This window comes from Pygocentrus nattereri, chromosome 18 (assembly GCF_015220715.1).
Source record: "Pygocentrus nattereri isolate fPygNat1 chromosome 18, fPygNat1.pri, whole genome shotgun sequence".
NCBI lineage: Eukaryota > Metazoa > Chordata > Actinopteri > Characiformes > Serrasalmidae > Pygocentrus > Pygocentrus nattereri.
Genome location: NC_051228.1, coordinates 26,915,424 through 26,928,903, shown reverse-complemented (window position 1 = coordinate 26,928,903; position 13,480 = coordinate 26,915,424). Strand labels below are relative to the sequence as shown.

General features: G+C 39.9%; 1 protein-coding gene across 1 annotated transcript in view; it reads left to right on the top strand.

Moving 5' to 3' along the window:
* The first annotated feature begins 509 nt into the window (after positions 1-509).
* The window catches only part of snx30 (sorting nexin family member 30), a 32,558-nt gene continuing 19,587 nt past the window's right edge, over positions 510-13,480 (top strand). The window contains exon 1 of the mRNA XM_017719762.2: positions 510-823. Coding sequence (XP_017575251.1) covers positions 692-823 — 132 coding nt within the window. The 5' untranslated portion in view covers positions 510-691. The remainder of the gene's footprint in view (positions 824-13,480) is intronic.

Here is a 13,480-nt window from a genome sequence, read left to right as displayed (position 1 = left end):
GAAAACCTGCAGCCGGCCCTTTGCGGATTAGAACCCCTGCTCTATGACAAACAAGTTATCCTACTTAAGCACTTAGAAGCTATTTTCTATCATACTTTAGCACTTATAAGGTATTTTATATACTACTTAAGCACTTATAAGCTCATTTAAATCCTATTTAAGCAATTATAAAGTATTTTATATCTTACCCAAGCACAGTATTTTATATACTACGTAAGCATTTTAAGGTATTTTATATCCTACTCAAGCATTTATTGGTTATATTATAACCTGCTGCTTAAGCACTGTTTTATATCCTACTTAAGCATTTATATGGTATTTAATAACCTACTAAAGCGCTTATAAGTTATTTTGCAATTAGTGATTGCAAAAAAATAGAAAGTAAACTATTGAATGCAGTATAAAAAGCAGAAGTAGAGCCGTATGTCTGATATGTCCATTCTGTCTTTATAAAAGTGATGAACACGTATGGACCACAGAGATGTGTCCGATCTCGAGTCAAATCATGTCTTGTGTGGTTTTTCACTATTTCCTGTGGAGGCTTGTTGTGTTTCCGGACCTGCGTTTTGGGAGTCAGCTGGCAGATGTGCGCTGGTTTCCCCGCCGCTGCGAGCTTTAAACGCGCCGAGGAGGATCTGGGGATTTAGGGATTTTCCAGCGCTCTCCCTCAACCCCTTTTATCGCTCGCGCAATGAGTGCTGGCACCCCGAAATCGCTGCCCTCGTCGGGGCAGAAATCCATCCAAGAGGTGTGCCATCCTCTGTCCGCCGAAGAGCCCGTCCTCCCTCCGAGCCCTGATGGAGGGAGCACCACCACCACTAAGGTAAGCGAGCAGATCCACACGGACTCAGCCGGGGCGGCTGCTGCTTCACCCGCTCAGTAAATTATACGAAGCGCGAGGCTGAAGTCGCTTCTTACGCGCCAGCGTTTGTTCAAATTTTCCCGTTCCACCTTAAATGATGTAGAGGTTATTATTATAACGCTTCAGGCGCGAGAATGTAGCTGCTGGCTATTTAAGGTGGAACGAGAAAATTAGCGCAGGAATCTGGCGAGTAGAGCCGTTTGTAAATCACAACGTCTCTGATTTACCCTGAATAAATGCAGCGGGGTAAATTCAAACTCGCTGGGTTTTGCGGCTGGCCGAGCTCTTCTGTTCCGAGCCGTTACTTTTTGCGGTTCTTGCTTAGCGTTTCTGCTTGTCCAGCGTTTGTCTGCCTGCACGGCCTGATGCCGAGGTTTAATGTTAAAACAGTCCAGGTCGCTGAACCGATTCTCAACCTTGTCCATTGGTTTTGTGAGCTGTGGCTGTGTAACTGGAAGGGGCTATTAAAGGGCACATACCCTTCATTTTGCTTGTATTCCCCCGAGTGAACCATAATTTATGTTTGCATAACAGTTTTTTTAAACCTCTCATCCCTTACACTTAAACAGGCTGTTTTCTTTTTTAACGAGCTTTTAAAGCTGACATGTAAATGAGCTCGTTCATGATTGGCTGCCCTGTAATGTGCATTTTTCAGAAAGCAAGATCACAACACTCCAACTTCAGCATGAGTAGGCAGGTCTAGACTGCTGTAGACTAAATAGGTGGATAGAACTGCGTTGTGATGTCACAAAAGCAGAAATTTTAAAACAGGCTGTTTATGCAGCTTAATTTCGAATATGGAGTGTAAGGACTGGGGAGTGAATGGTGCTTGAATGGTAAAGATACTTATAAAATTAGCTAACTTCGTGCCATTTCTAGGCCACGTTTTCATGTGAAGTAATGGAAGTTAAAAATACTGTTTTCAAATCCAAGAAAAAAAAAGTTAAGAGTAAGACCTAGGCTTTAACGGAGTGGCTTCATGGTCATATTGCTCACAGTAGCTCTGTGTTCAGCTGGTAGTCACATAATGAGTTGCTTTTGGAGTCCTTTGTTGATTGTGTGTGGTTTGTAACAAAGAAGAAGCTTCATCAAGACCCTCACTTCTGCTCCTGGCTGTGGCTGAGCTGTTATGTATATTCCATATTATGTGACATAAATGGGTTTGTGAGCCATGCAGATGAAAAGCAGGAGTGCTGAAATGACTGCAGTAGTCCTAGGAGAATGATTATGGATTTGAAGATAAGTTTACAGTGATATTTCATGAAACTTGCAGTGCTCCTCGTTATGCTGTTAGCTCATGATTTAGTGTTGGTTTAAAAAAAAAAAAAAGCAGGACGGGTTTCATGGATTCATATTTGGGCCCATATTTGTTAAACTTCTTATAGTAAAATGCTGATCTTGGGTCAGTTTATGTCGTTTACATGACTCTGAATAGTATTACATGAGGGTCATTCCATCTCACATAGGCCTCCCTGTTCATGTTGGAAACATCATTTAGTTCTACTTGAAATGGTTTTCAGTTAGAAATTGTGAAGTCTGTCTCTTAATTTTTCTGGTTCTTGGTGTGTGTGCTCTAAGGCTCACCAGTTGCTTATTTTTCACTGAATTGGGTTGGAATTTGTACTGAACATACAATGAAGACATTTTGCAATGTGCATGCAAGTAATCAAAGTATAAAACTAAATATAAATATATTTTTTGCTCTTAAACAGTGTGGTGTTTACACACTACTTGAGAACATGTGGTTGAACCTGTATTATGTGAAGAAACTTGTTGTTGCAACTCGTTTTGGAAGTTGGTTCGTTGGTATACTTTGACATGCTTTAAAAGATATTCTGGATTTTGGCATACACAGAACCTGCATCAGTGGGGTATAGCTGAAGAGACCATACTTAAAGCCAGCTAAAACTATGGGACATAAGAATGGCTCAGAGTATGTCATCTTCAGCCATCAGCAAATGGACCTATTATAGCTGAAAAACCCAGATGCACTGGCATTCAGACATGCTTGTTGAGGGACAGTCTCACAGTAATGATTTGAGTATCTTGATGTGTCTCTGTTATTGTCTCTGATATTGACATGTAACCCATAGTGAGTTTGAAGGAGGGTGGGAGTGGGACACAAGACACCACTGTTAAGCCTTCTGGAGGTTTGGTCGGCTGAACTCCACGTGATGTCAAGTGAAGGTGCCCAATTGGCAACACCTGTGAAGGCCATGAAGGCGTTGTTGTTGTTGTTTTTGTTGACAACTACCACTGTAATGGTCATAGTGCACCCTGTTGTGTGAGCCTTGGCTAGGTACTTACATCTGACAGTGAGAGGTTTTGCAACTGTGGGAAGTCCCATACCAGTAGCACAAGGAATTTAACATCTCCTGTGTTTAACTAAAAATGTCCACACACATGGAACAATATGACTTCATCTAGTATGTAGCAAAACAAGCCATTACAAGCTCTAACCTGCAAATTTCTTCAATGTAATGCAACACACGCTTAATATGAATCACACAGACATAGAAACCGTCAAAAAGTACAAACGGCAAACTATGAAATCAAATCACTGAATGTAATATTATACAACCCCAATTCCAATGAAGTTGGGACATTGTGTAAAACATAAAAACAGAATCTGATTATTTGCAAATCCTTTTCAACCTATATTCAATTTAATACACTACAAAGACAAGATATTTAATGTTCAAACGGATAAACTTTATTGTTTTTTCCAAATATTCACTCATTTTTAATTTGATGCCTGCAACATATTCCAAAGAAGTTGGGACAGGGGCATGTTTACCACTGTGTTAAATCACCTTTCCCTTAACAACACTCAATAAGCGTTTGGGAACTGAGGACACTAATTGTTGAAGTACCTGTACATCAAGCAATTGTTGCTGAAGAACTTCAGTTGCTCAACAGTCCGGGGTCTCCGTTGTCGTGTTTTGCGCTTCATGATGCGCCACACATTTTCAATGGGAGACAGGTCTGGACTGCAGGCAGGCCAGTCTAGTACCCGCATTGTTTTACTACGAAGCCACGCTGTTGTAATGTGCAGAATGTGGCTTGGCATTGTCTTGCTGAAATAAGCAGGGACGTCCCTGAAAAAGACGTTGCTTGGATGGCAGCATATGTTGCTCCAAAACCTGTAAGTGCCTTTCAGCATTAATGGTGCCTTCACAGATGTGCAAGTTACCCATGCCATGGGCACTAACACACCCCCACACCATCAGAGATGCTGGCTTTTGAACTTTATGCTGATAACAATCCTGACAGTCCTTTTCCTCTTTGGCCCAGAGGACACGACATCCATGATTTCCAAAAACAATCTGAAATGGGCACTCGTCAGACCACAGGACACTTTTCCACTTTGCATCAGTCCATCTCAGATGAGCTCGGGCCCAGAGAAGTTGGCGGCGTTTCTGGGTGGTGTTGATATATGGCTTTTGCTTTGCATGGCAGAGTTTTAACTTGCACTTGTAGATGGAGTGAAGAACTGTGTTCACTGACAGTGGTTTTCTGAAGTGTTCCTGAGCCCATGTGGTAATATCCGTTACAGAATGATGTCGGTTTTTAATGCAGTGCTGCCTGAGGGATCGAAGGTCACGGGCATTCAGTAATGGTTTTCTGCCTTGCTGCTTACTTGCAGAGATTTCTCCAGATTCTCTGAATCTTTGATGATATTATGGACTGTAGATGATGAAATGCACGTTGAGAAACGTTGTTCTTGAACTGTTGGACTGTTTGCTCACGCAGTTGTTCACAAAGTGGTGAACCTCACCACATCCTTGTTTGTTAATGACTGAGCCTTCCAGGGATGCTCGCTTTATACCCAATCATGACACTCACCTGTTTCCAGTTAACCTGTTCACCTGTGGAATGTTCCAAACAGGTGTTTTTTTGAACATTCCTCAACTTTCCCAGTCTTTTGTTGCTCCTGTCCCAACTTTTTTGGAACATGTTGCAGGCATCAAATTCAAAATGAGTGAATATTTGCAAAAAACAAAGTTTATCCGTTTGAACATTTAAACATCTTGTCTTTGTAGTGTACTCAATTGAATATGGGTTGAAAAGGATTCGCAAATCACCGTATTCTGTTTTTATGTTTTACACAACATCCCAACTTCATTGGAATTGGGGTTGTAGTAGGTGAAAGGTACAACAAATGACCTATTTTCAATAAATGATAAAATTGATGGAGTAATATAACATCTTTTAAGTTGTTATATATCTGCAGTTAATATTCACAGAAGATTACAGCAAATTCAAATAATCCCTCATGGGAAATTATATAGACAAATCTATCTTGAAGTGGGTTTTCAGCTCAGTTATGCAGTATCATATTCCATATATTAATACTACACAGAATGGCAAGAAAGTAAAAACTAGTGTAGCTCATTTTTGAAAATGAAAGATTCTTTGTTCTGGTGAAAATATTTATTTTTATAAATTGGTTATTGGGAAATATTCAGCAGCAAGTATTTAAATGAATACATGTTGCTGATTATCTTTAGGGTTTCTTAGATATTCATGACAAATTTCAACCCAAATCTAGTGGGGAAAAATAAGCAATTAGAGAGCCTTCACATTGTTTTGTTTTTGTTTTTTTTATTTGAAGAAAATGAACTGAGAGGGCCAGGTGAGTTAGTATGGAATGATCCATGAACTAATGAGACCTGTTGTAAGATGACTGATAATATGGGTGCTTAACCTTTATTTTTGACTGTGGACAGTGAGCTCTGATTTTCTTGAATTGGGTTTTCAGCATGCAGCAGTCATACTGGCCCTGCCCTGCTGGTGTAAAAAGAAAATCAAATCCAACCTTGGCTGTCTGACCTCAAGATCACCATAAACCTCCATGGTTGAAGTAGGTATATAAGCATTAGTAGTGAACTGTGACTGTTAAAGCCAGGCCTTCAGTTAAGGTCACAAATATTATGTTCACTGTAGAAAACAAATCCTATATCTTCAGACCAGCAACCTTTACAGGAGAAGATGAAAAAATATTCTAATGTAAGTTAGTGAAACAAGATTTTATGCCAAGCAATTTTGTAGCATTTCTGTTGTTCAGTTAATCATGAAATGTTGAAACAGTGTAAAGGGCGGTTAATGAAGTGTTAGCAAAGCGACCAGTGAACGTTCTTTCGGTGTTCTAGGTGGATTTGTTTGATAATGCTGTTAATTTCTTAATTCGAACACTGTACGTCTACCTCTATGTGAGAAATGAATCCACAAAGGCAGATTTAACTATTAATCGAAGTTAGAATAATAGCTTAGTTGGTTACGGCTGAATTACAGCCACGTCCACTCAGTGTGATGCGTTTATGTCAGATTTTCGTTTGAATGGTTCCCATGCAGTGCTCTGTGTGTGCTTTTAACAACATAAGCATGTTAACACAATTTCATTCTGATTAGTGATTTTTGGAGCATTTCTACTGACCGTTCAATGTGAAATGTTCACATAGTGTAAAAGCCTGGTGGCTTTTTTTTAAACTTAAAATAAAAAAGCGATGCTAGTGATGCCTGTAACTTAATATTGCACAGTAACATTATCATGAACGCTTCGAAATACCATCTCTGCATTCCTGCTGGCAGAAATAATCATTCTGATCGCAGGTGTTTTTTGGTAAACGAAGGCTACTAATAAAGTTTTAAATATTAAGCACATGTTATATAATGACAGGTACAGCATGTACATGATGATTATAATGACACAGCACAGTATCTGCCATTTTCATGGTGGTTCATTACAGGTACTAGTAGTTTGTTCTAAGCTGTATTTATGTTGGACCAGCTTCACAGCTCTCAGTGCTCTATGAGTTTTCAGACATCTCAACTTCAGTTGTAACTGCTGTAATCCTTTATTATGGTGATACACAGCGATCATCCCTGTGGACTGATTTTGATTTTGATTTTTAATAATTATTTTATTATAAAAACTGCACAGGTATACTGCTTCTGAAAAGGTGACGCTCTGAATTCGAACATATATAAATATAAATTTAATAAATGGTTTTGTTTTTTAATGGAATATCATTGTGATGTATATTGTGATAAAACATTAAGTAATTATTGTATTTTTTTAATGTAGACACATGTCTACATACAGTGGCCAACAAGACCTCATTCTCAGTACAATTAAAAACATGCTGCAAACTCATAAACATGCTGCAAATACAGAAAACACTTTCAACATGACTTCATCGGAGCTGCGATTTACAAACGATCTGCAAAAAGAAAACATGGGCACTATCAGAAACACTGCAAAGTTTAGGTCTGTGTGGGACTGTTTTTTTCATCCCACTCCCACCAAAAATCTGAATCATTTGTCCCACCTGTAACTGAAACCTTTTGTCCCACTCCCGCCCATGCAGTCCCATCAAGGCAAACTGACATCCAATATCTGATACAGTCTAATCACAAATACATTATCCTCTGCTGAAATAACACCACAGTCATGGTCATCAGGCTCACTGTGAGTAACTTGTCTAATTGACATTTACTCTTAGTAAACACAGAGCAGGAATTAAACCACAAAGCGCTTATTTTTGGTATTTGGCTGGGCTCAGCAGCTGTGGCTGTCAGACTGAAAGCTCCACTGTCTCTGGAAACTACAAGAATTTGCATGTTGTTCACATGATCAGTTATTTCGCAGCTCTTTAGAATGACTTCTTTAGTTTAAATTGTTTTACTGTTATTGTTAATATTGTTTATAAACATGATTTAGTGCTCATTCTACCTCATTTAGGCTACTCCTCAATTTATTAGATTTCTCTTCATCTTTTGTTCCCGGCCTATGCCTGCAGTGGGCTGGTTTCCCGCCCGCTCCCGCGCGCAACTCTGAGAATTAGTCCAGCAGGAATCAGCGGGAGTGCAGACCTCTACTGCAAAGCCATTTACAGCACTACAGAAATGTCTCTAGAGGACTCAAAGAGGATGAGTATCTATGATGGAAAAGTAGATATGAGGAAGTGTACAAGACTGCAAACACTTGGATCCCAAGCTCATGGTTAACCTGGCTGGGTAGTTTGCTATCTGACATGTCATAGCTGTACTGTGTTAGTTCTCCAGTATTACTGTAACTTTTACAGTTACACTCGATTCCCATGATGATACAGTGATAGTAGTAATCTGCTTAAATAAAAGTTAAATTACTTTTCCCAGTTAGTGTTTGTCCTGCATACAGTTTAAGTCTGAATGGCTCCGTCCTCTTTGAATGCCCTTTGGAAACATCTCTGTAGTGTTTTGGCTGGCTTATTCGCGTTTGTGAAGTTGCATGTGTTTTCTGTGTTTGCAGTGCGTTTGTGAAATGTAGCGCCTGTATTTTTTGAGTTTGCAGAGTGTCCAGAAATTGCCAGTTTTTCATAAAATTTATGACTGGTGTTGTCATTTTGATGAATGTGTTTTCTGTGTTTGCAGCTCATTTTTATCTGGAGTTTGCTGGGTTTTCTCAGCCACCATACCTACGGCTACAGAATACATTAAAATGATGAATATCTGCACTTAACCATCGCCAATTAACTGACACTAGGGTTGGAACGTGTTATGGTAATTAAGATATTTTGAAGTTTATGACCATTTAGAAGTTGTGACCTATGCAATTTTCCACATTTGAACACCCAAGTAAAAACGTTTCACCCATTTATATGTCCACCGCTCACTGATCACGCCATGTAACATCACATAGCAGAGTGCTGCTATGGAGTGCATGCAATGAGAACACTGGTCTCATTGGCATCAGTTTACTACTTCACTAACTGCACAATTATTACGTGTGTGTGTGTGTGTGTGTGTGTGTGTGTGTGTGTGTGTGTGTGTGTGTGTGTGTGTGTGTGGTCTAGAGTAGTAAAGCGTTAACTAGAGGTAACATACCAGGTAACATATGCAGAATGTTGAACCTGTTTATGTACCTTAATTAAAAACAGTAGTTGCATTTTAACATCAGTTAGATGGAGCCAAGCCTGTGCTGTGTGGCATGTTTGGCCTGCTAACTAAGCTCTTGTCTCAAAATCTCAGTCCCAAACACTACAAAACGGGTTCAGTTTTGGCTCTCTGTCACCGTTTCTGTTTCTACAGAGCACCAGTTATTCACAAGCAAACCTGTACTGTGGGGTGTGGCACTGTTTTGGTCTGTAATTTGCTTGCTAAACTAAGTTAGCCGATCACACTACCAATCCAAACACCACAGAACAGGTTTATTTTGGTCACTCGGGGCCAGTTGCTCAGTTTCACTCCCTCAGAATTGAATAAATTTGTCCATGCTTTAGTTAGCCACAAGACTACCAGCCAAAAGAAATACACTACTTCTGGTAGTGTATGCTAGGGTTGTATTTGGAGATGTTTAAAAGGTAATAGAGTAGGGGACCCAGCTCTGACTGAGACAAATCACAAGGGCCCTTAATGGTAGTCCGTGCGCAATGACTGACTGATGATTTGCATGTGTGTCCCGGAGAGAAAAGGTGGGGACCGTTGCACTGAGTATTGTAAGTGTTCTCTCCAGTAAGCTTGCTCAACTTGTGGTTTGCAAGTATTTTTATAATAGAGAGCACTTGGAGCTGATTTCCTGGTCAAATTGTAGTGTTGGATTCTATCAGTGCTGTCCTCAGTTCCACTGAATGTATTATATAGTAAGTTTCACTTCTGTTGTGCTGCTTTGCAGGGTTTTTTTGTGTGAATCAGCATCTTGACAGTGTCAGCATTTGAGCTTGTTCCATAGCTCTTGTATGTGGGCACGCAGTCAGGAAAATACTGTCAATTTTTCCTAAGTTCCGGATCTGAAACGAGGATGTTGGCAAGAGTAATATATTTTTTTGTGAAATCCATCAGGTCTTTATGGCCACAAGGTTTTTTTTTACTGTGCAGTTGAAGGCACACAAGCTCCAGTTCATCAGCAGCAGCAGCTTTAAGGCACAGTGTAATCTTTTTAATTAAAAATTTAAGACAGTTAATCATTAGGAGTGAAAAGCTGCCTCAGTCAGGACCTACGCGTTGTCAGAGGCATCAAGACAATTAGACAGTTATTTGGATATTATTACAGGGATTATTCTGCTTGGGTGTTATTAGTGCTAACTGCCACTGCCTTTATTTTGACTGTGAATGGCTCGTGTCTGGAGTAAAGTGGTTTAAGAAGAGGTCTGATGCTCAGTTTTGGTGTCTGACCATTACCAGCAGAAAATCAGATTTGACACTGTAACAAACCTGAAATGCTTGTAGTGCAGCATAACATGAAGTGAAGTGAACAAGGTCGTGTGATGGCATCAGTAGCCACATCTACCCTAACATCAGCATAAAAACATCAAATAGATAGCCAAGTATTATACAGGAATTACAGTTCTTTTATTGTCAGAGGTTTAATTTATCACTCGTTTGCACTGTGATGAGTGAAGTGAAATACAGTATCAGGCAAGGTCTCTAAGCGAACTTAGCATTTTTTACAGTCACCAAGCACTTTATTAGGAACACTTGAACTCCTACACGTTCATGCAAGTGTCTGATCAGCCAGATGTGTGGCAGCGGTGCAGTGCATAAAATCATGCCTATATGAGCCAGCAGCTTCAGCTAATGTTCACTTCAACAGAATGGGAAGAATATGTGGTCTGTCATTTTGACCATGGCATGATTGTTGGTGCCAGATGGCCTGGCTCTAGTATTTTCCTTAACCACTGATCTGGGATTTTCACACACAGCAGACTCTAGATCTTAAGCAGAATGGTGCAATAAAGAAGAAGCATTCAGTGAATGGCCCTTGCAGAATGGTGCAATAAAGAGGAACCATCCAGTGAACGGTCATCCAGACTGATTCGGGCTGACAGAAAGGCTGCAGTAACTCGGACAGCCACTCTGTACAATTGTGTTATGCAGAAAAGCATATCGGAACGCACAATTTGTCAAACCTTGAGGTGGATGTGCTACAACAGCAAGAAACAACATTGGGTTCCACTGCTGTCACACAAGAACAGAAAGCTGAGGCTGCAGTGGGCACAGGCTCGCCAAAACTGGCCAATTGAAGACTGGACAAACATAGTCGGCTCTCATGGATCTCAATTTCTGCTGAAGCACACAGATGGTAGGGTCAGAATTTGGTAGCTACATGGACCCAACCTGCTTTGTGTCAACAGTCCAGCCTGGTGGAGGTGGTGTAATAGTGTGGAGAGTGTTTACTTGGCACACTAGGCCCGTTAATACTGATGAATCCTTACTTGAATGCCACAGCAATTTCAGAATTGTTGCTGACCATGTGCCTCCCTTCATGGCCACTGTTTACCACCTTTTCATTGCTACTTCCAGCATGATGATGCACCATGTCACAAGGCAAAAGTCATGTCTGTTTTCTTGAACATGACAATGAGCTCAGTGTTCTTTAGTGGCCTTCCCAATCACTGGGTCTGGATCCAATAGTACACCTTTTGAGATGTGGTAGAACAGGAGATTAACAGGAAAGTGCACCTGAAAAATCTGCAGGAACTGTATGATGCAGTCATGCACCACAGTCTCAAAGGTGTGATTTCCAACATCTTGTGAAATCCATTCCAATCTGAAAAAGGTAAGTTTTCTTCGGGGACAATTTTGCCTTACATCGCCTTGAGTGAGTGTGTGTGTGTGTGTGTGTGTATATGGGCCATTTAATGGATACAAGTTTCTTTTTAATATAATAGTTTATTTTATTTATATATAATAAAATAGTATATAGTGCACTATGTGAGTTTTGCACTTTGGATTCAGCCATGTGTGCACAGTTCTATACTGGACTTAAAGTGCAAAAGTCAAAATTCTCAAAGTGGTTCTTTATTTTAGACACATTGTTCACTGTTTAGAAGGAGCAGTTATCATTTTAAAACCTATGTACGTCACTTTTTAGGCAGAAAGGAACCATTTGAGGCTTTGCCTAAAACATATTTGTTTTCCATGCCTCTGTGGTTTCTCCTCTAGGTTAGTGCAGTGTTTGAGCATGGTAATTGGAGATGACTAGCTTTAGTGCTTCAACTAATAATAGCTCATTTTAAAGCTTGGTAGTTAAATGAAAAACAGTTTGGTATTGTCAACTGGTATTAAAGTTTTTTTTTTTCAGTATCGGCTAAGAAAAAGTGTTGCTGTGCTGCATCTAGGTGGAAGTCGTAGTTCACGGACATGTAGAGAGGAGAGTAGCATTTTGCAGACGGAGAACGGTGGTTTTGCGGTGTGGGAGTGGTATGGGGTTGAACTCTTAAGGTGCAGATGCTGCGGCTCTAGTTGATGGATGGCCTCCTGGCTGCTGCGAGAAAAGCTGGCAGAGGCTGTTCAGTGCAGGAGGAACGTCAGAGCACCATGGAGCAGCCTTGTTGTTCTGTGTCCTTCACCCCTCACTGTGACACAGCACACCTCTTCATGAAGCACCTGCACCTCGCACACTGGCCTGCTGTAATCCAGGAATGAGAGGAATTTGACTTTGTCCAGAGACCAGATAAGCCTCAAAGGGTTTCTTTTAAATTAGAAACTTTCATGTTTTCTTCACCTGTTATGGTTAATGCCCCCACAGATACTCGCTGTTTGTATGTCTAAGAGATATTTTGGAGTTGTGGATTCTGTTGTGAACCTGCTCAGCGTTAAAATTTAAAATGAAAAGCAGTATGTAAAAGGGAAAAAACATGCTTCATTTAATTGGTCCATTCGTGATGAAATTTTTACGCAGTGTAAAGGTAAAAAATATAAAGAATGACTAAAATGTGGATACAGTGTTTTATTCCAACAGCAGAGATATTTGTTAACCCATTAAGGAAAAAAATCGGATTGTAGTTAAATCTATGGATCAGCCTGTTTTGTTATTTATTTAAATTTATTTTGTTTAATTTTCCTCAGTGGAAACAAGTTGCCACCAGAAAGAAAACACTCAAATATGATATTTTTTATGTGAATATTACTGCAACTTTTCTATTTTTTAATTTTTTTTTTTGTTGTTGAAAAAATCTATACAATAAACAACTTTTGTACAGTTTTCTTCAGTACGTTAAATCCAGTGAATGTGTGTTCTCTATAAAAAACTTCTTTTGACTTGGAAAATGAACAAAACTTGAAATTTGACCATGGGTGCCCAAAATGTTTGCAGATGACTGTATTTACTTAACATAAAACGTATTTATTTAACTGCTTCATCTTTATGGGTGAAATTGCACCCACTGGCATAGCAACACGGTAGCACCCTCATTGTCTTACCCTACAAACCACCTGGAATTCCATAGTAAGTATAATCCATTAGTAGTAGTCTACTAATACACTAGCAGCCAGCTAGGATGTCATAGCAACCACCTAGCAACATCCTAGCTACCACCTGGAATAGCATAGCAAGTACCTAACAACACCTTAGCAATAACCTGGGATAACATAGCAACACCCTATCACTGTAACAAACTAGAAACCATCAGAGATGCCACAGCAGCAGGCTTGCAACACACTATCACCCACCAGGGATGCCATAGCAAACACATAGCAACACTCTCTAGCAACCCTCTGGCTTAGCATAGCAACTGGTTTTGACGTGAAATACAGTAGTAACCCATGCTGCACAATTACTGCATTTTCTATAGGAAATACGCTTTTCTATTTGAACTATGGTATTTTGTCCATATTGTAAAGCCACAGCCTGCA